The following is a 23567-nucleotide window of genomic DNA, read 5'->3' as shown; positions in this document are numbered from 1 at the left end:
TTTTCCATATGTGCTGTCCCCAAGGCTGTAGCCTCTTTGGATCCATTTCATCAGAGAGACGAAGTTCCCCGTAGAGCTAAGGAATGAGGAATGCCAGACTGTGCAGAAGAACGGAAAACTGGGATCTCCTCATTCCTGTTTTCAGGCCCCCAGCTGCCTATTTCTTCCACGGTGTTTCAGACTTTGAGCCTTTCTGGAGCAATGCCAGGTAAATCATCTTGCTTCTCATACATCTCTCTCTCAGCTAATTCACGTACCAGTCCTTCATCTTCATTTCCTTCCCGTATACTAACCTCTCTCAATTTCATTGCATATAGATATGTCTCTTATTCTTGTATTGAGGGTAGTTTTGAGAAAGGGAGTAGAGACATCTTGACTGCAGCAACTCGATGCCCTCAGCCCCCGGGGCCACGCTCCCTGCTTCTAGACATGACCTTGTGTCAAGACATGTTTAGTTGGGGTTATAATTAGTTCCGGGCTAGGGAGGCAGCAGTGTCACTTAGAAGGACGGGGTGGGGAGGGGGAGAGGGTGCAGGTTCCAAGCCCTCGGGCTTCCTGCTCTGCTCAGAAGAGATGGAGCCCTCCAGGAATGCTCACTTTCCACAGGCTGCAGAAGCCGCCAGAACCCAAGCTGGTGCCTCCATCACCCACTTCAGCTCCACAGAGCTCAGCGGAGCTGCAGCTGCCCAGGAGCCCACTTCATGGTGTTTTGAAGCCTTCGTGGAGCTCCCTTTGTCGCTTCCTTAGTAGCCTTTGATCCGCTTCCCTGCAGCACTGGCTCATGCTGCCTTCTCCATCATTCCAGCATTCCAGCTGCAAGCTCCTGTTTTTGTGCTCTTTTTACGGTCTCCCTGTTTAATATGCTGGGACCTCCAAAGTCTCCAGCCATCTACTTTAGATCACAGCTGCCGCTGTACAGTATTCTGCTTCATCAAAAAGATGAACTTCTGGACTCCCAATTCTCCTTCTCGTTCTCCTTGACCGCTCCTCCGCTGTGCACAAACAGGTGCAGAGTTGCTCACCCTGAAAAATGTCCTCTCTACCGTGCAAACCCCTCAAGTGACCATCTTCTCACATTCCTTCCACTGGCCAGTGTCTCAGCCAAGTCTGTACTGCTGGCCTCTATCTCCTCAGCCCCCACAGACTGCTTCGCTGACGCCTCACACCGCAACCTGACTTGAGCTCCCGCACTGCCCCTGTACAACTTAAATAAAATCTGCCTCCAAAGGCAGCAAGTGATCTAATTTCTAGATCGGTTGTCTTTTCTCCACAAGTTTGATCACCTCTCCTTTTTTGAAGGCCTTTCCTTAGCTTGAAAAACACATGATCCTGTGACTTGAGGCACTCCTCTATGGGTCTTGTTTTCTTTTTTTTCCCCTTTCTTACTCCACCCTCTATCCCCGTTGATGGAGACCTATACTAACACTTGGCCCTTGGCTTTTAGTTGTCTCTTTTGGAATACCCTCATTTTATCCACAATCCCAGTGTCCAAATTTCTGGTCCAAATCTCCAGCCTGTAACTGCCTTTTCAGTCCACTATTGCCCTGCATAAATAGGTATTTTTAATACAAATCTACTGTGAACACTTCTTTTCTTCCAGGTTTTGCTTCTCTGTTATCCTTACCTCCAGATCTCCTTGCCAATTTTACTCTTTAAACCCCAGATATTGTCCCATTTCTTTGTGAAACTTTTCCATCCAACTCAAAATAGGATAACTTCTCTTTCCCCCTGAATTCCGTAACAGCTCTCATGTGTGTCATTTGTGAGTGCTCAACAATGTATTTATTATCAACATTCTTTACCCTGTTTCTCCAGTCCAGTGTTGTCTTTGAAGGCAGGGGGTGTCACCTGTGATTTGAAATCTTAAGCTCCTCATGGTGGCTTTGCCCATGGTTGTTGCTCAGAGAGATTGTCGGTGATGCTATCAGTACCTCCCCATAGAGGCTGAATGTCACGGCTGGTGAGCTGAGAGCTTGTGAGGTTGATGTTGTGTTTGGGCCCATGCCGGTCGGTGGACTTCCTTCTGCTCCCTTGGCCGGGGAGGGCACTAGTCGTCCCTGGAGCCCACAGGAGAAGTTCTGGTGAGGAGGAACTGGAGGAGGAATGTGGATGATGGGCAGCTTGAGGACCACCTTTCTTTAGGTTGTTGAAAATCATCACCATGACAGAAGTCTGTAAGTAAATTTTAAAATTTCCCTTCCTTTGATGCATCAGTAACTCCACCTTCATATTCAAAGCACAGCAAGGAATTAATCTCTTATTTGCCGGAGAACAAAGCATTGAACGAAACCCACATTTTAGAATTTGAAGGTAGTGTGAAAGATGAGAACCAAAATAAAACTGAACAAATGAGGAGCAACACCTGCAGTTATTCACACTTCAGGAATCCAGAATTTAATAACCATGAACAGAACCTCAAAAAACAGCAAGTTCCGGAAATAAACCTTAATTATCATGAATCTTCATCATTGGGTTAAATAAACTATCATCTAGGAATATCTCTGCAAATGCTGAAGTTCTGATGTCCAACTTAGGAGAGATGAACTTCAGATGTGAGCATTTAATCAAATAGGTCCTTTCTTTTTAATCACCGCTCAAAAAAAACCAAAAAAAACCCAAAAAAAACCACCTCTCTCATTTTTGTTTTTGTTTTTTTAACCGTTGGTTAAATAAAAGTTGCAATAGATACAATCTGCCCTGAGCAAACAGACCATACATCCATAAGCCAACACTTAAGTCTAAGCTATTTTCCATGAGCCCCATGAAGCATTTCTAATTAAAACTTAACAAGCTATAATGCAGCAAATGCTCTAGTCTTGGGCTCTAGAATGGAAATGTGATCCTGCATGCAGACTTAGGAGCTTTTTCATTTAGCTGGAAGTGAGTGTGCCCGTTGTGTGGCGTAATGTTTTCAATTGCTGAAGTGTCACTCTTTGTTATTTCACATTTATTGAAAAATGTAAATGCCACATGTAAGAGAATAGCGATAGGTCTTGTTCCAGTCTGATGGCTTAATCTTACTAATCATGATAATATATGCTAGCCAGAGTTGGGACTATTTAATAAGATACTGGAATAAATTTGTTGTGCTTACACTTAAAGGAAATTAGTAAAACCGCCTGCGTCGGCAACATTTAAATCTTTATTGCTTTTACATTTGTAAGAAACAGCACAAGGATGATCATTTGACAAGAACGGATGTACCTCAGTGAGGATCTTAGTCATTGAGCACAGGTGCAGATGTGCCCAGAGTGAGACACATGGGACTGGAGAGGGAGGAAAAGATATGAGCACAATCTTACGTTTGTGCTTTCCATGATTGAGTCATCTGTGCGCACATTTTTACATTTGCATTTCGCAGGCCTCTCAGGTGACAGGGCAGACGTGGCCACCTGCATTGTAAGATGAGATTCCTAAAGCTTGGAGAAGAGATGGTTTCACAAAGGTGGGGCCCAGGCTGTCCACGCCCCACCAGATGTACATCAGTTATTCATAGACCGTCTATATACACCTTCAAATGGAGACTGTGCCTCCACAACTTCTGTCAAAAAGCTCTCTGGCAACTGGAACAAACCTCAGGAATCTCTTTTGTTGTAGTGGGCGGGAGTGGTTGTTTGGGCTACACCCCTCCACCCCTTTCCCTTCTCAGCTCAGGTGGCATCTGTGGGACCCAGGGACCTTGGCCTCAAGCACAGCTGCGGGCACAACTTGGCACAGAGAAGTTACTGCTAAGTTCAGAGCTGAAAGCTACGTGATTATTCATAAAACAGATGCAAAAAGGATTAAAAAAAAGGTGAATGACAGTTATTCAAAGTGGAAACCTTGGTACTTTGTTTTTTGTTTCTTTAAAAAGTGTTTTTTTGTTTTTTGTTTTTTTAATAAGAACAATCAGAGCTGTCATGACATGAACACGCCACCTTCCCCTTCCTCTGGGCCGTGGGCAAGTAATTCTGCAGGATGTAACTTAAGAACAAGCACTGACTTGAAATAGTTAAAAGGTCACTGTATGAGGGAGAGTCAAGCAAAGTGTCAAGGCAACCCAAGCATCTGCTTTGTCTTCCTTGCAGGCTTTCTAGACTGGGGCCTGGGGGACGGACCATCTGTCCGTGCGCCAGTGGGATGGCTCTCCGCGAGAGCATCTTACCTAAAGAATCTAAGGGAAAGTGGGCCAGGAGTCGCTCTCTCACCACATTCCAAGTTCCCACCTGACCCCCCCCCCCCCCCCCCCGCCGCCGCCCTCCCGATACATCTCGGCCAATTCCTAATCGGTTCTAGCAATGTCCGTCTGCAACTGTTCTCGGCCTCCGAATGGGAGCAAGGAGAAAGCAGGTGCTTCTCCGCTGGCGGACTCCGAGAGGGCAGGCAAAGAACCCGCGCGAACTCGGGGAAAGTTGGTGGGCCGCCTTCCCTCCTCGACGAACGCCGGCTCGATGGCTTCTCCCAGGGGTGCGCGCGGAGGGGAACGAGAAGGCGGCGCTGAGAGAACCCGCGCTGCCGAACCTCCTCTGCGGCTCCGGAGAGCAGCGAGGAACAGGTGCCTTTTCTCCGACGTCCCGGAGTGGCTCCCGCCGCACCTCGCCCGCTGCCGCGCCCCCTCCCCGGCACGCGCTCGCCCTTTGCGCCCCCGCCCCCCAACTCCAGGGTGGGGAAGCGCCGCCTCACAGGTAATTATTGCCAGCGGGGCCCGGCGGGGAAGCGGGGGTGGGCGCGCCAGCAGGGGCGGGCGGCGCGGCGGGGCGCCGGCATATAGGGGTGCGGCTCGGCGCCCCAGCGCCCGGCTCCCTCCCAGCATGCCCGCCCGCGCCCCGCCGCGCCGCCTGCGGCCGCCGCCGCCGCTGCCGCTGCTGCTGCTGCTGGCCCTGGGTGGCCGCCGCCTGCACGCCGAGCCCGGCGACGGGGCGCAGATCTGGGCCCGCTTCGCGCAGCCTCCGGCCCCCGAGGCCGCCGGCCTCCTCCACGACACCTTCCCCGACGGCTTCCTCTGGGCCGTGGGCAGCGCCGCCTACCAGACGGAGGGCGGCTGGCGGCAGCACGGCAAGGGTGCATCCATCTGGGACACGTTCACCCACCACCCGCCGGCGCCCCCGGGAGACTCCCCGGTAGCCGGCCTGCCGTCGGGCGCGGGCGCCCGGTCTCCGTCCCCGCCCGCTACCGGGGACGTGGCCAGCGACGGCTACAACAACGTCTTCCGCGACACGGAGGGACTGCGCGAGCTCGGGGTCACCCACTACCGCTTCTCCATCTCGTGGGCGCGGGTGCTCCCCAATGGCAGCGCGGGCGCCCCCAACCGCGAGGGGCTGCGTTACTACCGGCGCCTGCTGGAGCGGCTACGGGAGCTGGGCGTGCAGCCCGTGGTCACCCTGTACCACTGGGACCTGCCCCAGCGCCTGCAGGACGCCTACGGCGGCTGGGCCAACCGTGCCCTGGCCGACCACTTCAGGGATTACGCCGAGCTCTGCTTCCGCCACTTCGGCGGCCAGGTCAAGTACTGGATCACCATCGACAACCCCTACGTGGTGGCCTGGCACGGCTACGCCACCGGGCGCCTGGCCCCGGGCGTCCGGGGCAGCCCGCGGCTCGGGTACCTTGTGGCGCACAACCTCCTCCTGGTGAGTTCGAGGGGCCAGGCAGAGGGCCACGCGGGGAGAGGGCCTCTGAGACGCCAGGGGCGAGTGGGGGGCCTGAGCCTCCAGCCTAGACGAGGCTCCCTTTGAAGTCAATCATAAGGTCTCCTAGGATTCGCATCCCGGGGGTGAGCTGAGTAGCTGGGGCTTCCCCGGGAAGCCAAACAGTTGGGAATGGGGAGAGAGAAAGGGGAGCCCCTTTCTCGGGGTGCAGAGGAATCCCTAGAGGTAGGGAGGGGACGCTTCCCTAATAGTACCTACGGGGCGAGTGAGGAGGGTGGATGAAAGAAACAGGTTTGTTAGGGAGCCTTGCAGATAGCATTACTTACTCTCTGCTAGAGTTTGTGGAGATGTCGTGAGTTCAGTGTTAATCCAATGAGATCTGCCTTGTGTGTGTGGCCCACGTACACACTGCAGCAAATGCAAAGGTGTCAAAATCACATCTCCTGGTGAGCCGGGCTTCAACTCTTTGGAAGTTCTTTCGGCGGCAGGTAGAACTGCATCCATCAACCATGCTAACCATCGGGTGTGAAGACCCCTTATACAATCTTAAACAGAGCTAGCCATAAGAATAACAGAATCAACTACAGGATGATATAGATTGTGTCCTACAACTGTATTTCCATCATCCTTCCTCCATTCCAAGGATTCCTTGAGGATGAGATTTGATTTTGACACCCTTGTGCAAAGGCTTAATACATTTTGATAGCTGGGTTATTGATATGCCATGATAAAGTTGTCTCTCAAATAATTCTTCTTCCTATTTCTCCTTCACTTTGTGCTCAAGATTAGGTCCCATTGATTTGAGGGTTCCTTTATAATGATGTCAGTTGTTGGTACATTTTGTACAGTTTTGTATCATGAGAGCAAGAACTTTTTATGTGCAAATATTTTAATAAAAGAGTTCAAATGTCTAACTTCTGGTACTGTATTTTGGTGACCTGTGAGCTTACTGAAGACCTATTTGAAATTGAAAATTAAGCCACATATTTTGAACAAATTCAAGATGAAAACCCCCTCTACACACTTTTAATTGAAGCCATAGATAATTGAGGCAGAATAGCACTGGGTTATTGAGGTGACTTAGTGCTTGAGCTGGTGCTAGTTGTCATAATGGCTAAATTAGGCTGTATGTCAGCTCCTGTTTGCTACCACAGATCGCAGAAGAATGTTGTATTTGTTGGAACAAAAAATTGTGATTTCAGATTGGTATGTATTTTTTTCATTGAGATACTTTAGAGCAATGGTAGGAAACTTTTTCAGTCTGTCAATTTTTTTTTTTAAGGAATTAAAAGACCCTAAACATCCCCTATTCATGGTTGGTGATAGAAAAGTTATGGGAAGAATTGGCCCCTCTTCTGAAGAAAGCATAAGCAAATTTTAGTCATACCAGAAACAAATAAGAGATTTGTGGACCAGCTGGAGGACCTAATAGACCATTCCTGCAAAATCACTGTTTTAGATTTAAATCATACACGTTCTGTTTTTAGAGTGCATGTAATAAACTCTGTATGTATATAAAAGTCAGCAATTTTTATTATAGTCACTTGCATGATAATTGCATTTATAAGACCAGGAATTGGGACTGTAGGAGCTTTCTGGTACTCGGGTATTTGAAATAATCAACATGCTTTTGATTTTTGATTATTGTTCCCACTTTTGGCCCTCTGATGAACTTTTCAGTTATATTTTTGTATCTTCACACAAAAAACTTGACAAACACTAACCATCCTTCCCAGAAGCACAGTGGACTTTGTATTCATAAGAAATTAGTCACAGGTGGACACTTGGTTTTGCCGATGCTGCAAATAAAATGCTAGTTGCTGTAAAATATTAATTTTGCTCTCAAATTTCTTTGGTTTGGAATTCAGTCATTCTTGTATGCTATGAAGAGGGAGCTCGTCATCATCAAGGACAGTATCTTAAGTTTTTCATATGAGATATTTTCATTCTGTTTTCAATGTTCTTTCTTGGTGGATGTGTTAAGGAGAGGGAGGTAGGGAAGTTTTGACCTTATTTGAAAAGATAAAACATATGCTGCAGATTCTGGTAATAGAACATTTCAGCCAGGGCTTGGATATTGCTGTCAAGGCCACTAAGCCCCTAGCATAATTTTTTTTTTTTGCATTTGGGGATCTGAGGCTGGTGAAGGAAAAGCTGGCCAGCACCTCTTCCCTGCCCCATTCTGTGCCACTAATTTACACGGTGGCTAAGGAGACCCCCTTAGGGAGACTGGGGATTTGAACGAAGCTTCCCTCCCCACTGTTCCCCCCCCCCCCATTCAATAATCATTGTCTGATGGCCTGGAGGACAGGAGGAAAGCCAAAGAAACTGCAGAATGAATAATGGGGGAGGGGGTGGGCTCTGCTCAAAATGGAGGCCTCCATGTTCTTTTGGGGTCCCGGTACTGAGGTAAACCTTGAAAAAACAGTCCGTGTGTGTGTGTGTGTGTGTGTGTGTGTGTGTGTATAAAAGAGATACGGACAGAGACTGAGACAGAGGGAGAAACAGAAGTAAAAGAAGGGTTTCCCTACAGAGCTCTAGGAGCCAGGTTGCTTTGCTCATCTGAGCATAACCCAGAAAGAGGACACACCTTTTCTCTGTGACTTGAAGAGAGACTGCTCTGCCTTTATAGCTCTTGGAAGATGGTTCTTGTGCTGGGGCTTATAGCTGGGATTCCAGCCCCAGCAGTGCCTCTGAGTTTTTGTTCTGCCCATGGATTTCTGAGAGGACCAGGACCCAGTTGAAGATACACGTGGGCCTCCCATGTGGGAGTCTAGCATGTTTATACAGGGAACCTGTGGAAAAAGACACCGTCTTTCACTTGAGGAGATGGGACGAGGAGAGAATACTTTGGACACTAATGGGTAGTATAGACACGATTGGTATTGAGCAGGCTATGCATTAAAATCAAGGCTCATGGCTTAGCTGATCTGTCTGAGGCATATGTCTAGACACTATTCTCTTTTCTTGACACGCTTCCTCAGCTTGGCTCTCTTTCTTCCCCTCTCAGCTCACTGGCAATTCCTGTGTCCACCACACCTCACCTCTAGGTATTGGAGGGCCCAGGGCTCCACTGATGGGCCTCTTCTCTAGAATAACTCCAAGTGAACTCCTTGAATACTCTAGATCCTGATAACTCCAAGTTTTGAGCCTCCAGCCAGAACTTGTGCTCTGAGCTCCAGGCTTGGATGGACAACCACCTTCTCCACTTAGATGCCCAATGGGCACCCACATTGAACACCTCCAGAAGCAAACTCCTCTTCTTCCCATCTCCACAATGGCAACTCTGCTCTTTCAGTTGGTTGAGCCCCACACCTTAACTCCCCCCTTTCTCTCACATCTTACTTTCCGTCCATCAACAAATCCTACAGCCCTACCTATCTTCCAAATGTATCCAGAATCCAACCACTTTTCCCTTTACGTACAGCCCTCAGATCCAAGCTCCCATCAGATTCTGCCTGGGTAGTTGGAATAGACTCCTTGCTGATGTCCTTGCTTCTGCCCTTGCACCCTGCAGTGTGCCACAATGGACATTCTCAAGGATATCATCATGTGTGAACAAGACAAAGTCCCTTATTTATTAAAATCCCACCTTTCCTTCAAGAACCAGCTCACGTGTTCCCTTTGGCTCTGCACCTGAATGCCATCTCTTTCTTCTCTGGAATCCCACTGTGCTTCATTTCTGATGCCTCCTACCACATGCCTCTTTCATATAACCACTTGCCTTCTTTCTCTGTTCCACTAGCTGGGCAATTCCTTAAGTAAGGAAACCATGTTCACCTATCCTAAAGTGCATCTTATCCTTGGTAGGTGCTCAGTACATACTCCGTACGTGGCTCCTGGCCATTTGACAACCTGATTTTTCATTTCCCAAGTAATAGTGAAGGCAATTTATCTGCCAGATACATGCTCAAATTATATATGCCGCATGCTTTTGGGAAGCGCTTTACCAATTTTCTTCTCATTAAAATATATTTGGTACATAGATGGAGGGATCAGCTGGGTTAAAAGTTAATGTATTTTGTAGAATAGTACTGAATTCCTGAGTGTGTTTAATCAGAAATAGTTAAAATATCTTCCAAAGGGCTTGACACACTCCTCTTTGAATATCTGATTGAACATAGTGTTTTTTAAAGGTTACAGTCAAGTCCAAGAAAAATTTTAATAGGAAAAGAACTAATAATTTCAAAATCATAGCAATGTTTAACAATGTCAATAGAAAAGAAGGAAAATACAAACTACTCAGCATTCAAATAATGTCACTGTGTACTTCTTAAGTACAAAATGAATGCACAACTGTGTACCTGACTATGTAGTTAGTCATGCCTTTGGCATATAGAACTCTTCTGAGTTATATTAATTTTTCAAATAATATGATTGTTCTAAGCCAGAATTTTATTATTATTAATTTGTACAAAATGTGCCTTTCTTTTGATGAATGACATCTTTTTAAGGCATGAAGGAAAGTTTAGGTGTAGGAGGAGAATAGAATACATGCCTGTTGGGAGGACAAAAAATAAAGAATGGGTGAATAAAAATACAGTTACTGTCCTCCAGGATCCACATCTTCTCAGGCAACTGCTTAGTTATGCTTGTAATCCATACTTAAACAGATAAGTATACTTATAAAAGAAGTAAGATATCTGTTTATAAAATAAACAGATAAGATACTTAAACAGATAACCTACTTTTTATATTCTCTATTTTGATGTATTCTGGGTACAAAGTTAATCTGCAGGATCACTATATCTCTTCGCCTCTCTATCTTGGGATAAACTGATACTTAGCCTTCAAAGTTTCGACACAAATATTCCCATTATATGATAACAACAGGCAGCGTGGATCATTCACTCATTTGTGACTCCTTGAGGTCACAGACTCTAGTATCATATTTATTTTTAAATGTCTAATGCTTCTCTCAGTCCTTGGCACAGAGGAATATAATTGATATAATTTCTAATGAAGGAATAAATGCAGATATAAAATAATCTCTCTTTATTTCAGTATGTCCTTTCCCCCCTTTATCTATTAAGTAGGCTCCACAGCTAGCATGGAGCCCAGTGCGGGGCCTGAGTTCACAACCCTGAGTCTCAATCAAGAGTCGGAGGCTTAACCGACTGAGCCACCCAGGTGTCACCTTTTTTCTTCTAAGCTGAATACTTAGAGTGGGCTTTCTATACTGTGTCTGGGGAGGAGTTTAAAGCAGTGAGGAAGAACTGGGAAAAAATTCCTACCCAGATAGTTAGATGACCTTTGTGCATTTCCAGGGCAAATAATAGGCTTTTTATCCAGTGATTGAGGAAGAGGGAAGGGGAAGGATGCAGCCTCATAAGTGCCTGATCTGGAGGCTGCACTGTCCCTTCCACTCGTGTCCCATTGGCAGAGCTTGGTTACGTGGTGTAAGGAACCTGGGAATTATTGTCCCGCCTCGCAACCGGAAGCTCAGCAAATAATTCTAATTATGTTGAAATCAGGTGGGAACAGATCATTCAGGACAACCAGCAATCTCTGCCACACGGCCAACCTCCCAGATATATTGTGAGAAGGAAAACAAAATCATGAATGTCAACATGTTTTGAAAAATGTAAAGGACTCTGCAAAGGTGAGGTATGAATTTATTGTCAATCGTAATAATAAAAAAAGTGAAAGCACTTGGGAAATGGTCCTCTTAAGCTATTTAGAAGAAAGGAATTAGACAAATACTTTAGAAATTGTTGCCCACTTAACTTCTTCACTTGCAATTGGTAGAACCCAATGGAATGAAATCTTGGCAATTATTTTGATAGCATTTGACCAATTCAAATCATTTTTGAAATAACCTATTTTACATAAAACACACCACCCAATACCTTTAGTTGGACCCAGCATGGTGTTTAAAAGAAGTATACTAAAGTTTATGACTGCGTTAATTTGCTATTTTGACTAAACTAAAGATAAATATTTAGTGACCTGTGGTCTCTGAATAGATTTTTTCTTGTTTGAAGTATGGATGTCAGAACATCATCCACGAACCATTATCTTTGTGGTTTGATGAAATACTCAAACTGAAAGCAGGGATATACATAAAGTTTAAATACAATGGTTAAGCAAATAGATATTTCCATATCTATAGTGCACCTTTATTTGATAATTAAATGTTGGAAATACAAGGGACTGGGGATAACCCCAGATCAAATTTCTTCTGGGGACAAACCACTTGCCGTGACCTTACTGGGGTCCTCTAGCTTCTGCTCCACTGTTTGCAGCAAGAGGAGCTCAAATCTTCACAAGTAACCCACTCAGTTTTATCTTTTATATTGAACGGGAAGCCTGCCTCTCTCATTTCAGGGCTTTAGGACAGGACTCACCTGTGGTTGGCTCTTGGCCTTTCCAAATCTCGAAGAATAAAACTAACTGCTTTTTGACGAGACAGCCTTTCAAATATCTGAAAAGGCCACTCTGTTCTTCCTAAGTATTTTCTCTTCATGCTGAAGTCGGCTCTGAGAAGAATCAGAGGGAGCTGGACATTTAGCCAAGGCCCATTTCTTGGGAGGCTGCAGTGTGGCAGGCAGGTGTGTTGCTGAATTCTGAGAATGCAAATTCGACCCTAGAGAGGCCTCTGTATCTTCTGACACTGGAGGAAAAGGTGAAGTGGGACATGGAAAAGTTGATCCATGGTGGGGGCTGGGTGGGGGTTGGTCATGGTCTTGAAGGAGCAGAGCAGTCGGACCTGTGTCTGTCCCAGCATCCTGCACAAGGAGCTGGAGATGGGCGTAAATGACTGAGGATAAGGGGCCTGAGGTGTCCAGGCTTGGGGTCCTGAAGAGAATAGGGACCCCTGGCTATTATTTACAGGTTCTTTTTGTAAGGGTCCAGGGGATGGTTCCAAAGCCACAGGGGAGGTGGGGAGTGGTAGGGAATGTACTTGGCTTTCAGGCCCCTGCCGGCCTTTTGGGGATGCTGCTCCTCCTTCGTGCATGATGTCCCCTTCTCTCTGGATTCCTCATCACGTGGTCTTCTCCCTTGAACCCCTTCTATCAATGACCCTAGTTCTTCCCTGGTGTTGGCATCTCTTTACTCAATGTCAGGCCTTTCTGCGGGGGCTCAGCAGAGGTGGGGCAGTGGTGGTAGGGTCTTCCGCTCAGGGCTCAGGTGCATCCTCCATGAAATTATCTGAAGTCAAACAAAAGTTGTAGCATGGATATTTTCAAAGCATACTTTTTAGGCTGCATGAGAGATTCCGTTTCCTCCTGTTTGCCTCATGGGGGCTGTGTTTGCTGTGAGCCAATCCCCAGGCCCTTTCCACCCCTTCCTGGCCAGGGTTACATTTCAAAGCCTCCCTGCACCCACAGAGGACAAAAGGCTTCTCTCTGAGTCTGCAGGTTTGCTCCAGCTATAGAAGAGGGTGGGGGTTGGGGGGGGGGGGGGCTGGTGATTGGCAGTTTAAGGGTGGTGGGTCTCACATCGCCACCAAAAGAAGGATAAGGTAAGACCCCCGCCCTCATGTCGCTTACATATGAGTAGGGGAGAGATAGTTGTCAAATAATGTATAAGTGCCTTAATACAAATAGTACCAGGAACAGTGGGGGTGCCAAGAAAGGAGGGATGGGTAAGAGTTTTGGGGGGAGTCAGGGAAAATGATACTGTTGAGATCAGGGGCTAGCAAGCTTTTCTGCAGAGGGCTAGGTTTTAGGCTTTGTGGGTCATGCAGTGTGTGTCACAACTACTCAGTTGTGTCCATACGGTGAGAGGGTGGCCATTGGCAACGTGGGGCTGAATGGGCACGGCGGCGTTCTGGGACAACTTCAGGTACAAACGTAGGTGTGGGTCCATATTGCTCGGGCTGGAGGGCAGGCACCCGACATAGGAGGGGCTAGTGGCGATCTGGGAGAGCAGCGTGCTGTCAGGACAGATGAGACGAGGTGGCCATTCACCGCACAGAGTCAGGACTCGGAATGGCTGAAGCATCAGGAGAAAAGGAGGGAAAGAAGCTGGAAAAGTAAACCTAGAATTTGCCAAGGCCTTTCTTAAAATCTGATGTACCGAACAAATTTTAGCTGCCGCAGATGTTCAGTGTACATTTCTGGTTCTGGATGCTGACCTATGTTAATGCCGTCTGGGACGGCATTCACTGTTTCGGCTGTGACCTCCCTGCAGACTGGATTTGTCACCAGCTTTAATGTTTCCCCATGTGAGTTGCTGGTGAGCCAGATCTCTCCTGAACTCTCCTTTTGTTGTTTATTTTTGAACTCTTAATCTTAGTAAATTTCATCTTCACTGTGCAAAGAAGAGGGTTACCACAGATGGTGGATAATCCCTGAAAAATGGAAATTACCTAAATATATTAAGGTGATCAGTTAAAGGAATAGCCATACATGTGTACCATGGAGTAGTATTTAGCTATTAGAAAATTGATGTATGGTGATTAAGAAGTTGCACGTGGTATGTTGTTAAGAGAAGAATGCTAGTTACGTTATGCTTCTTACCTATCTCTGCTGATAAATAAGTGTGACTAAGTTGTATGCACTTTACAGTTCTTGGGCTGTGCGGGGCTCTCTAGCCCCTTCCTGACATGCCCAAACCTAGATTTGGTATTCATCCTTTCTCCTCCCGTAAAATCCTTCTGTAATAATACTTGACCCGTTTTATTGAAATGATTTGTTTGTTTGTCTTCCCTCAACAGACGTCAGCTTTGAGATGCCAGGAACCATGTTTAGCTTGCTTTCTATTTTATACCCAGAGCCTCCCAAGGCCCAGAGAGAGGGAGCATGCAGATGTTTGTTGCAGGAATGAAAGAACGCACCCTGTCCATGAACTGGGAAAGGAACAAAGTTAACAGTGGGTTATTTCTGGATGGCGGGATTTCAGATGATTTTTTTCTTTCTGGTTATCTGGATTTTCTAATTTTTGTATAAGCAAAATGCATTACTTTTGTGATGGAGAAATAGTGTTTCTGGGAAAAGATGGCAAATTGAGTTTACCCATTAAAAAATTTTTTTTTCTCTCTTGAGACCCCATCAAACTCCAGTAAAGAAACTTAAAGAAAGAAGGCTGAGGAAGAACTGAGGGCAGAAGAGAAGGAGGGAAGGGAGGGGAAGAAAGACCCATACAGTGGAGAGAGCAGAGTAGCAGCAAAGCTTTGAGAGCTGAAAAAGCAGATGGACAAGTGTTATTGACTGAGCAGGCTCGAGAAGGCGGACTGTTCAGTTGGCAGTGGGAGAGACCAAGAGCAAATCCTATGATTGCTACGGCTCCGAGAGTAGCAAGACCAGATACTCAGGAACCAGAGGAGAAGGGCGTTAAGTGCTCATGTAAGAATGGTTGAAAGCTGTTTAAGAAAGAACTAGATTTCTGGATCACCCCCTTCTCCTCACTGCTGGGCATCTGCCCCTTCTCCATTCAGGAGAAAACAATAGGTTAATTTTCTGGAGAGTATAGAATGGGAAGTGTCTGGGCTGAGGGACGTCAGGCACATTTGAGGGCATGAGCCTATGCGGAAAACAAGGATTAAGTAAACATATGCAGCTGAAAGCTGAGACACCCCTGGGCCCCCTGCCCCCTGCTCACCCTCTTCTTCCACCAGGCTCTGTGGATGCTGGCAGTGTGGCTTATTCTCCAAGTAGGGATGGAAGAGTCTTCTCCAGGGAATTGGATGAGCTCAGGTGGAAAGACCTAAGATGCTGATCCTACTGGTTCCACAACAATTGGTTGAGACAGATCCCTCTACAGTGAGACTCAAAGTCTACAAACCCCACCCACAGGCTCAGACCTTCCAATCAGGTTTTTTGTTTCTCCTTCTTAAATTTGAGTAGACAGTCAAAGATCAACCAACATCTGAGGAAAGCCTCCAACATGAAGATTGAGAACCACACAAATGAAGAAACAACAACAAAAAATCAACTATCTCTGAAGGAAACTTGGAGAAACCGAGAATATGCATGGAAAAAAAGCTAAAAAAAACCCCCAAACCCTAAAAACCAAAAAAACCCTCAGCCAAAAGATACAAACTTCCAGTTATCAAATAGGTCATGGAATGTAATATACAGTATGGCAACTATAGTTCCTAATACTGTATTCTATATCTGAAAATTGCTAAGAATGTAGATCTTAAAGTTCTCCTCAGAAGAAAAAGAACTATAACTATGTGTGGTGACGGATGTTAACGAGACTCAGGGCCTCCGTGGATGGTAACAAGCCCAGCTCTGTGATGGCCTCTCCGACTGTCAGCCCTGGCCTGCGGGAAAGTGCCGCTAAATTTCTTAGTGATGCTGGTGTCCCCTCACTAGCATATTCCTGATGGCCTTGATGAATGGTGTGTCTCCCTCTGGTGCTCATATGAGACACAGAACGCTGGTGGATTGTTTGGCTTTACATAATATATTTATTCCAGCAGGCCTACTTCTCTCAGCTGCTTGTATTCCTTCCTCGATCAGCTGTCAAGGAAGCTCAAGCATTTCTGCCCACTCAGCATTGGCCATCACTTTTTCTAGGCTTCTCAGAGCCATTCTAGTAGCAAGTTTGCCCTATTTCCTGGGGTCCTTGCCAGAGCATTAACACACATTTTTAGAGAAAGTGCCCCCTAGTCAATGAATTCTGTCTTGTCCAGTCTTATATTCCAGTCCCTTAGTCAAGGGCCCTCAAAATTCAATCCCAGTGGTACCTCTTGTGTTCTTGAGTATATTCTAAATCTCGAAGCAACTTTGGTATATAATGTCTTTCCCCTCTGTCAGGCCCAGCTGTCTCCAGGTTTTAACCCCAGGATTTAACCCTCGTTAGTGGCCTGTCAGCTCCCGAGGAAGGCACTACCGCCTTTGAAGGGTGGAGCCTCTTCAGCATAGGGAAGTGCTGTCTCTAACGAGGGCAGAGCAGGCCACCTCTGCAGTCTCCACGCGTTCCAAGGAGTCTGAAGATCCCAGCAACTACTTCCCATGTTTCAGAGTCTTAAGTTTTCCCAGCCAGGGCTCCGACCCTGGTATAACAGACCTACCCTGGTTGAGCATTTCAACATCCCGGGAGCTCTGCATCTCTACCAGGTCCTAGGTCTGAGGCTAAGCTGTGCGTAGACTTCCACTGTGGGAGATAAGGGCCTCTCTGGGAGCTACCAGTGAGACCCTCTGGCTCCATATTGAGTCTTCGACTGCTTGGTAAAGGCCTTTGGCTTCTCATGATCTCTCTGTGGCGTCTCAGTATAGTACAGCAGGAACCGATCGCTTCCCCTCTCCTTGTAGCCATTGGAACGCCCGGATCATTCCACCTATGATGGCATTCCCCTCCGCCAGGACATTTCCCCAGTTCCACTGGTGCCCATTTGGCAATCGGGATTCCATCTTGTGCTGGGAAATTATCTACCTCCTAAATATCACTCAGAATGGCATTTTCTTTGCCCTGCAGGAAGTGAAACCTCACTTGTGTTTGTTTAGGTCTTCTGAGATGCAAATGTCAAGACAGGATTAGATGTGCAAAACATTTATTCAAGGAAACAACTGTGAAGGATAAAGAGGAAGGAACCACAGAAGGCAGAGCCTTTAGACCATGACACATGCCCAACACCTGTGAAAGAGAGTGGGCAAGAAATAGGTTTCACTGGGAAGAGTCTCAGATGGCTGTACAGGTCTAAGAAAGATCCAGCCAGGCCAGTGAGGAGCCCTTGAGCCAACATTGCCTATTGAAGTGGTCACCGTCCTGCAGGTATGGGTCTGCATTAGTACCCTTGCCTTGTTCATTCATAAGGGAGAGTAGCCCGTGACAAGCACGACCTCAGGACCTCAGGGCCAGTGAAGTGGCGGGTCCAAAAGGGCAACAACTGGTGCCAGTCGGTTATGCTTCTCATAGCAGGAGAACTGAGCAGTGCATTTTCATGGTTACCACAAACACCAGTGAGGAATGCCATTCAGAAGAAGGGAATGAAAATCATTTCCAACCAGAATTTTTTTTTAATATATATTTCTGACCAGAATTTGAGATTTATTTAAACTACCACTCATTTATGAAGGTAAAGTAATGAGATTTCAGGATATTCAAAGTCTCAAAAAATAAATCTTCCATGAACCCTTTATGAGGAACATAGTGGAGACAAGAAGGAAGAAGGAAGAAGACAAAATAGTAGGTCTAACCCAGGAATGTGATGAAGAATTGTCTACAGAGGAAGTCAACTGTGCAGCAGAACTAAGAGCAACCATTCCAGAAGGGGAGAAGATTCTAGAAGTGTGTCTCCAAGAAAAATATTGGAGGCTGATGTGAACTTGTAGAAATTTCTGTTGACAGGCTATTGGAAAGTGTGGGAAGAATTAGCCACAGGCACAAAGAAAACCAAGGAAATGAAAAAGCAATGCAATTATTAACTTTAAGGAAAACAAAAATAAGAAAGAAAACAGAGTCTTAATTACCACGTTATACAGCCCAGCTGTGAGTAATAGTCATGTTGGCAGAATAATGTCAGTATGGAAGAGTAGTTATTCAAACCCAAACCTGCTGTAGAGCTGAATTGGCTGGGTAAGAGAGCTAAGTCCTCACTTCCCATACCAGGAAGTCAGTAAGTATGGAAGTATAGAAATGTGTAGGTTTCAAAAATCAGAAGAGTCAATGGTGTTTACCTCTGCAAAGAGGAACTGGGGAGATTGGGGAGGGGGAGTAGGGCAGAGAACTGTGATTATTGTTAGAAGTTGCATAAAAATGAAAAGAAAAAAAATTTTATCATCACTTTAAAACTTAATTTTGTTAGTTATAGCACATATTTATAGCATTTCAGTCTGTAGGACTCTTTGCAGCGAGCTTTTTTGCAGCATTTCCAAATTTTCAGATTAATGCTTTGTGAATTTTCATCCTTTTGATGATAAAAATGTTGAAAAGAAATAGGGCTGTGAGTCAACTCTGTGGGATGTTGTTAGTCACCTTCTCTCAGCAGGACATCTCCTATTAATCAAACGTTGCAAACATCTGTCAGTGTTTGACAGTAAGCAACCAGTAAATTTTTGTTTAATCAATGAATACTCTTAAAATATAGCTTTCCAGCCTCAATTATTCAAGCAGACAGTACTGTGATAGATAGATAAATAGATAGATAGATGATAGTTAGATGATAGAACGAACTCCTACTTTTCTTCTTTTTGACCCCAAGAATATCAAAAGAAGTTCTAGCAATTGTCAAAATTATTACACAGAGAGATACATCTATTGTATTCCTAGGTAAGCTAAACAACACCATAAAAATTATTTGAGGCTAGTTGGGCAGCTATATGTTATGAACCCCTGTTGCTTCCCCCGTATCTTCTCTTCCTCAGTGCTGATGTAATTGTATTAAGCCTTATATAACTTCAGTCCTGGGTCAGTTATTTCCAAAATCCACATTTTCTTCCATTTTAAAATTAAGAAAATGTTCATTTTTCAAGCATTGTATTTTCCATGATCACTCAAAGTAACTGATGACTGTTTCAGGATCATAATTGCAAATTCTTTTCCTCGGTCCCTCTTGGAGATGATGGATTTGGAATGGCATGCAGACTCCTGATGTGCTTTCCTCTTGCAATAATTAGTAATTCAAGTTCAAGAAAATGTCATAGTCTGAGGATAGATATAATAGAGGGCAAAAGGTAACAGACTCAAAAATGCTGGTGACAGGAAAAATCAAGGAGACCCAACAGGTGTAGGGGATTTAGGAAGTCAGAGACTTGAAATGATCAGAGTGTATGACCTCAGAATGCAATGTTGATTTTCATATCAACTTTGTTATGTTGGAGTAATAAACTGATTTTCGAAATATATTTCTTTTATATAAGTAAATTCAATCAATCAAATTTTATGGAGTGCTTGTACCTACAATACAACTAATATATGCAGTTTGTAATCTTAGATTTTATTTCATATAGATACAGTTCTTTTTTTTTAAAGATTTTATTTATTTGAGAGAGAGAGAGAATGAGCGGGGGCGGGGGGAGGGCAGAGGGAGAAGCAGGCTCCCCGCTGAGCAGGGAGCCCAATGATGCGGGACTTGATCCCAGGACCCTGGGATCATGACCTGAGCCCAAGACAGATGCTTAAGCTACTGAGCCACCCAGGCGCCCCCGTATAGATACAGTTCTGCTGAGGAAGCTCAGAATGATACATGGGTTCATATCTTGATAAATTCATAATCTGCTGGGTAGCTGCAAAGTGTAATGTCTAACAGGGACGAAAAGGTGTTTTAATTGCATGCAGTGGGCCAGCGGTAGGAAAGCTTGGGGCCTTTGGTGAGCATTCCCCACAGCCAAATCCCTGTCAGGAGGGATGAGATATGGTCCTGCCAGAATCTTTGTGATTTCAAAAGAAGCTAGAAATTCAGAATTTTGTGTGAAATTTCCTGATTTTTAAAGCTATCTCAATTTTTTTAAGTATGACAAAGACCAAACAAATCTTCTCTATGGATTTTGATTCCATTACCTCTGACCTACAGCATCTGGCTCATCTGCGAGGGGCCTGACTCCAAAGCTTCCAGCACGCCTGGTCCATCATTTCCTGCCTGAGGTTCTCGACCAGCACTGAGGCTTTCTCCAGGTTTCACCTCCCACTGCAGTGCTGCTTATAGACAATGGGATTTCCCCACATGGAGTGATTACAGAGGCTGGAGAACACAAATGCGGGGGAAGGGCAGAGGTGAGGGAGAAGCAGGCATCTGGCTGAGCAGGATGACCTGAGCTGAAGGCAGATGCTTAACGGACTGAGCCACCCAGGTGCTCCAGAGAAGTGGATTTTTGAGCATAGGGCTTTCTAATGTATGGATTGGGTAGTTGCAGGTGTTACATCCTGCAATATTAAATACATAATGGGTATTCATTTAAACTGATTTTGTTCAATGACATAAATAGGTTTTTGTCAAATCATTAGACAATCTACTTAATCATAGAGAATGTTCACAACCTGCCCCCACTCCCAGGCCAGAGACGGAAGGTTTACTTTTGGGAGAATTTGAAAGAGAAGGAGGTGAAACTTGGGGGCGCTACATAAAGCAAAGGGCAGGGGGTGAGACACAGGGATGAACAGAGGGGCTCAAGTGGAATTCTATCTACAAACTTCCTGTCACTTCTCAGCAGCTTCTTCACTCTGTCAGCAGGTAACATCTGTCTCCCTGGGGGGAAAAGGGAAGATTTTTTTTTTTTCCTATTTGAAAGTCTCTGAATGGCTCCCAAAGTACCCATCTCACCCACTGACTTTTTGGGTGGGTCCCCTAACAAAACGACTGGCTTCCCAGCCAATCAGCATAAAGTATGGCTTGTCCTTTATAAGGTGATCCCATACATATAATTTTTTACCAGTTTTTAAGTACTTTTCTCTTAAATATGGACAGCCAAGCATCAAAAAGTATTTGAAGAAAGCGCTCAACATAAAAGAGAGAATAAAATAAATAAACAGAAAAGCAAACCAGGAAAAACAGATTGTGCCATAAATTAAACACACACAAACTCAAAAAAAGAGCAGAGAATATTAAAAAATTCTTGGACATCAACAATGTGATTCTTGTTTAGTAAAAAGTTTGAAGAATAAAGTCAAAGAAATGACCCCAAAGTAGTGCAAAATGACAAAGAAATGAAAATATTAAAGACAAGAGTAAAAGATTGAAACGATCAAGTACAAAAGTCCAACATCAGACTAAGAGGAGTTCCAAAAAGAAAATAATGGAAGTGGAGGGCAGGAAATTTTTCAAGAAATAATATAAGAATACGTCCCAGAACTGAACATGAGCCTTCAGCTTTAAAGATCCTATTGAGTTCCTAGAACAATGAATGCACAGTTATGTAGGGATTTAGAAAGCTTACCTTCAATGTAATCTGTCCTAAGACGCCAGTGGAAGGTATGCACCAGCAAAATTACAGAGCAAATAATAGGAAGAAATTGGATCCAGAAGAATATGGCTGTAATCCGTGAAAAACAGAAAAGTCCTAGGAGGAGAGCAGCTCTAGACAGCATGTAGTCCAGATGGAACCAGGAAGGTGGAAAGGTCTAGCAGAGCAGGTGAAGAAGTAAACAGAACAGGTAGTATGGCAGTGAATACGATGGAGAATCATGAAAGCATTAAAACACATGGAGTGTTTTGCAAGTCTAATAATGAGGTGGTTATTTATTCAAGGGAAAATAAAAAGCTGTCCCAGAAACGTGGGGTGGGGAGGGGATGTTATTAGTGTCCTATTTGGCTTTGCAATGAACAATATTAATATAAGAACCTTGATGTAAAGACTGATTAATGATTTAAATAAGAACAGACATTTGGGAGGATAAGGGAGGAAAATTGGGGAGTACAAAAGACCTATCTCTTCATTATCATGATGCATGATTAAATTTTGGAATAAGCATGACTATGATGGTAATTACTAGAAAAACCCAGCTAAAAGTTAAATGCAATTATCTGCAGGGAGCAGGAGAGGGAGTTTGAGAGGGGGTGGAGAAAACACTGTTTTTCATGGCAGGCTTTTGGTACTATTTGATTCTAAACTACATGAATGAATTTATGTAATTAAAATAATTTTTTAAACCTGTACCACTGAATAACGCTTATAGATTCTGAAGTGTGTTTGTGTATTTTTGGGGGGGGGGCAGGTAAATTAATAGAGGGGCTCAAAGAGTCTAGCTGACTTTCCTATGGCTGCCAGGGCGTGGAACTGGGGTCTGCTTTCCTGAACGTCCCCAGGGCGCATCCCGTGATTCCATGCTGCCTCTGACACGGCACAGTTTCATCTGGGGGTGTGCTGGTGAATGTCTACACCAAGAGTAAGTTCCCTCCTTGTCCGCATATTAGCACGCCGAAATGGAGGAGAATGGGAGCCCTAAATTGTCACCAATGGCTTCTACCTTTATTAACATCTAGAGATTCACCATTACCCGTATTGAAAAAAACCACTGAACCATATATACCACTTATGACTGCTACGTCATACCCCAAGACTTCGCGGCTGCCACAGGGCAGGGCAGGATTAGGGAAGTTCTCCCCGCAGTCACGGAAGCATCCACCGGGCTGGGCTCTTGCATGATTGGCAGTTGGTGCAGACAGCCCTCGAGCCTCAGCAACACGGTGGTCTCAAGTCAGATGTTTTACGTGGAAGCTAGCTTCCCCCCACAGCAAGCACCCCAAGAGAACCTACTAGAAGGATGCGGTGTCCTTGCAGCTTCACTTCTGTCAGAACAGTCACAACCCCCAGGGTCAAGGGGAGGGAACAGAGACCCCTCCGGGGGAGGCGTGGCAAGGTCACGGTTGTGTTGGATCACAGGGGAGGTTCGGTCTTTGAAAAATGCGAGCTGCCGCAGCCTCACAGGCTTTCCGCTCGCAGTGATCTGTCTCAAATGCCTTTTCCCATCTCCCCAGGACCTGCACAGCTTTCAGTATACGGTTTGGAAAGTACCTCCTACGTGAAGATATCTCCACAAGGAGTCTGTCTTTTTTCTGAAGCCCCATTGTATTTTCTTAAAAAAAATCCTTCTCACCGCCCTTTCATTTTCAATCTTGTGTCACAATCATTCTGTTACCGGGGCTTTGATCCCACACTGTGTGCCCTGCGTAACTTGCCCGTGGCGTAAATATTTGCTCGGTGAAATAATGATCGCATGATAACACAAATAATACTTGTGAAAAAGTGCGTTCCGATTCAGGGCTCTTACTTTATTTTCCCTTGCAATTCTAATTTCTGAAAAATGGAAGGAAGCAAACAATCTCTCAGGAGGAGTTATAGCAGAAACTGCGTGTGCCTGCTTCCTTGTGTTTATTGCTAATCCCTGAGAAACAAGGGAGAGGGGGAGTAAAAACCATGTCATTTACAATTTGATTAAAAAGCTTTTCTTTTCCTTTCATGTTTAATCCCCTTTAAATTTTCCCTTTTGTCATAGATGGGGGTTAGATCAAGCGGGTATTACTGCCTCAGTTCCCCATTCTGGAAACATCCTGGCAGGTGCGTGACACATTTGGCCTCAACGCTGAACCCTGCCCCCTCACTCACTGTC

At 45.2% G+C, this 23567-nt stretch overlaps 1 protein-coding gene across 1 annotated transcript in view; it reads left to right on the top strand.

The window, feature by feature from the left end:
- The first annotated feature begins 4790 nt into the window (after positions 1–4790).
- Positions 4791–23567, top strand: part of KL (klotho) — a 42223-nt gene continuing 23446 nt past the window's right edge. Inside the window, exon 1 of the mRNA XM_021678282.1 lies at positions 4791–5609. Coding sequence (XP_021533957.1) covers positions 4791–5609 — 819 coding nt within the window. The remainder of the gene's footprint in view (positions 5610–23567) is intronic.

Source organism: Neomonachus schauinslandi, chromosome 3 (assembly GCF_002201575.2).
Source record: "Neomonachus schauinslandi chromosome 3, ASM220157v2, whole genome shotgun sequence".
Lineage (NCBI taxonomy): Eukaryota > Metazoa > Chordata > Mammalia > Carnivora > Phocidae > Neomonachus > Neomonachus schauinslandi.
The sequence above is the reverse complement of the archived record's forward strand: the minus strand, read 5'-3'. Positions and strand labels throughout refer to the sequence as shown.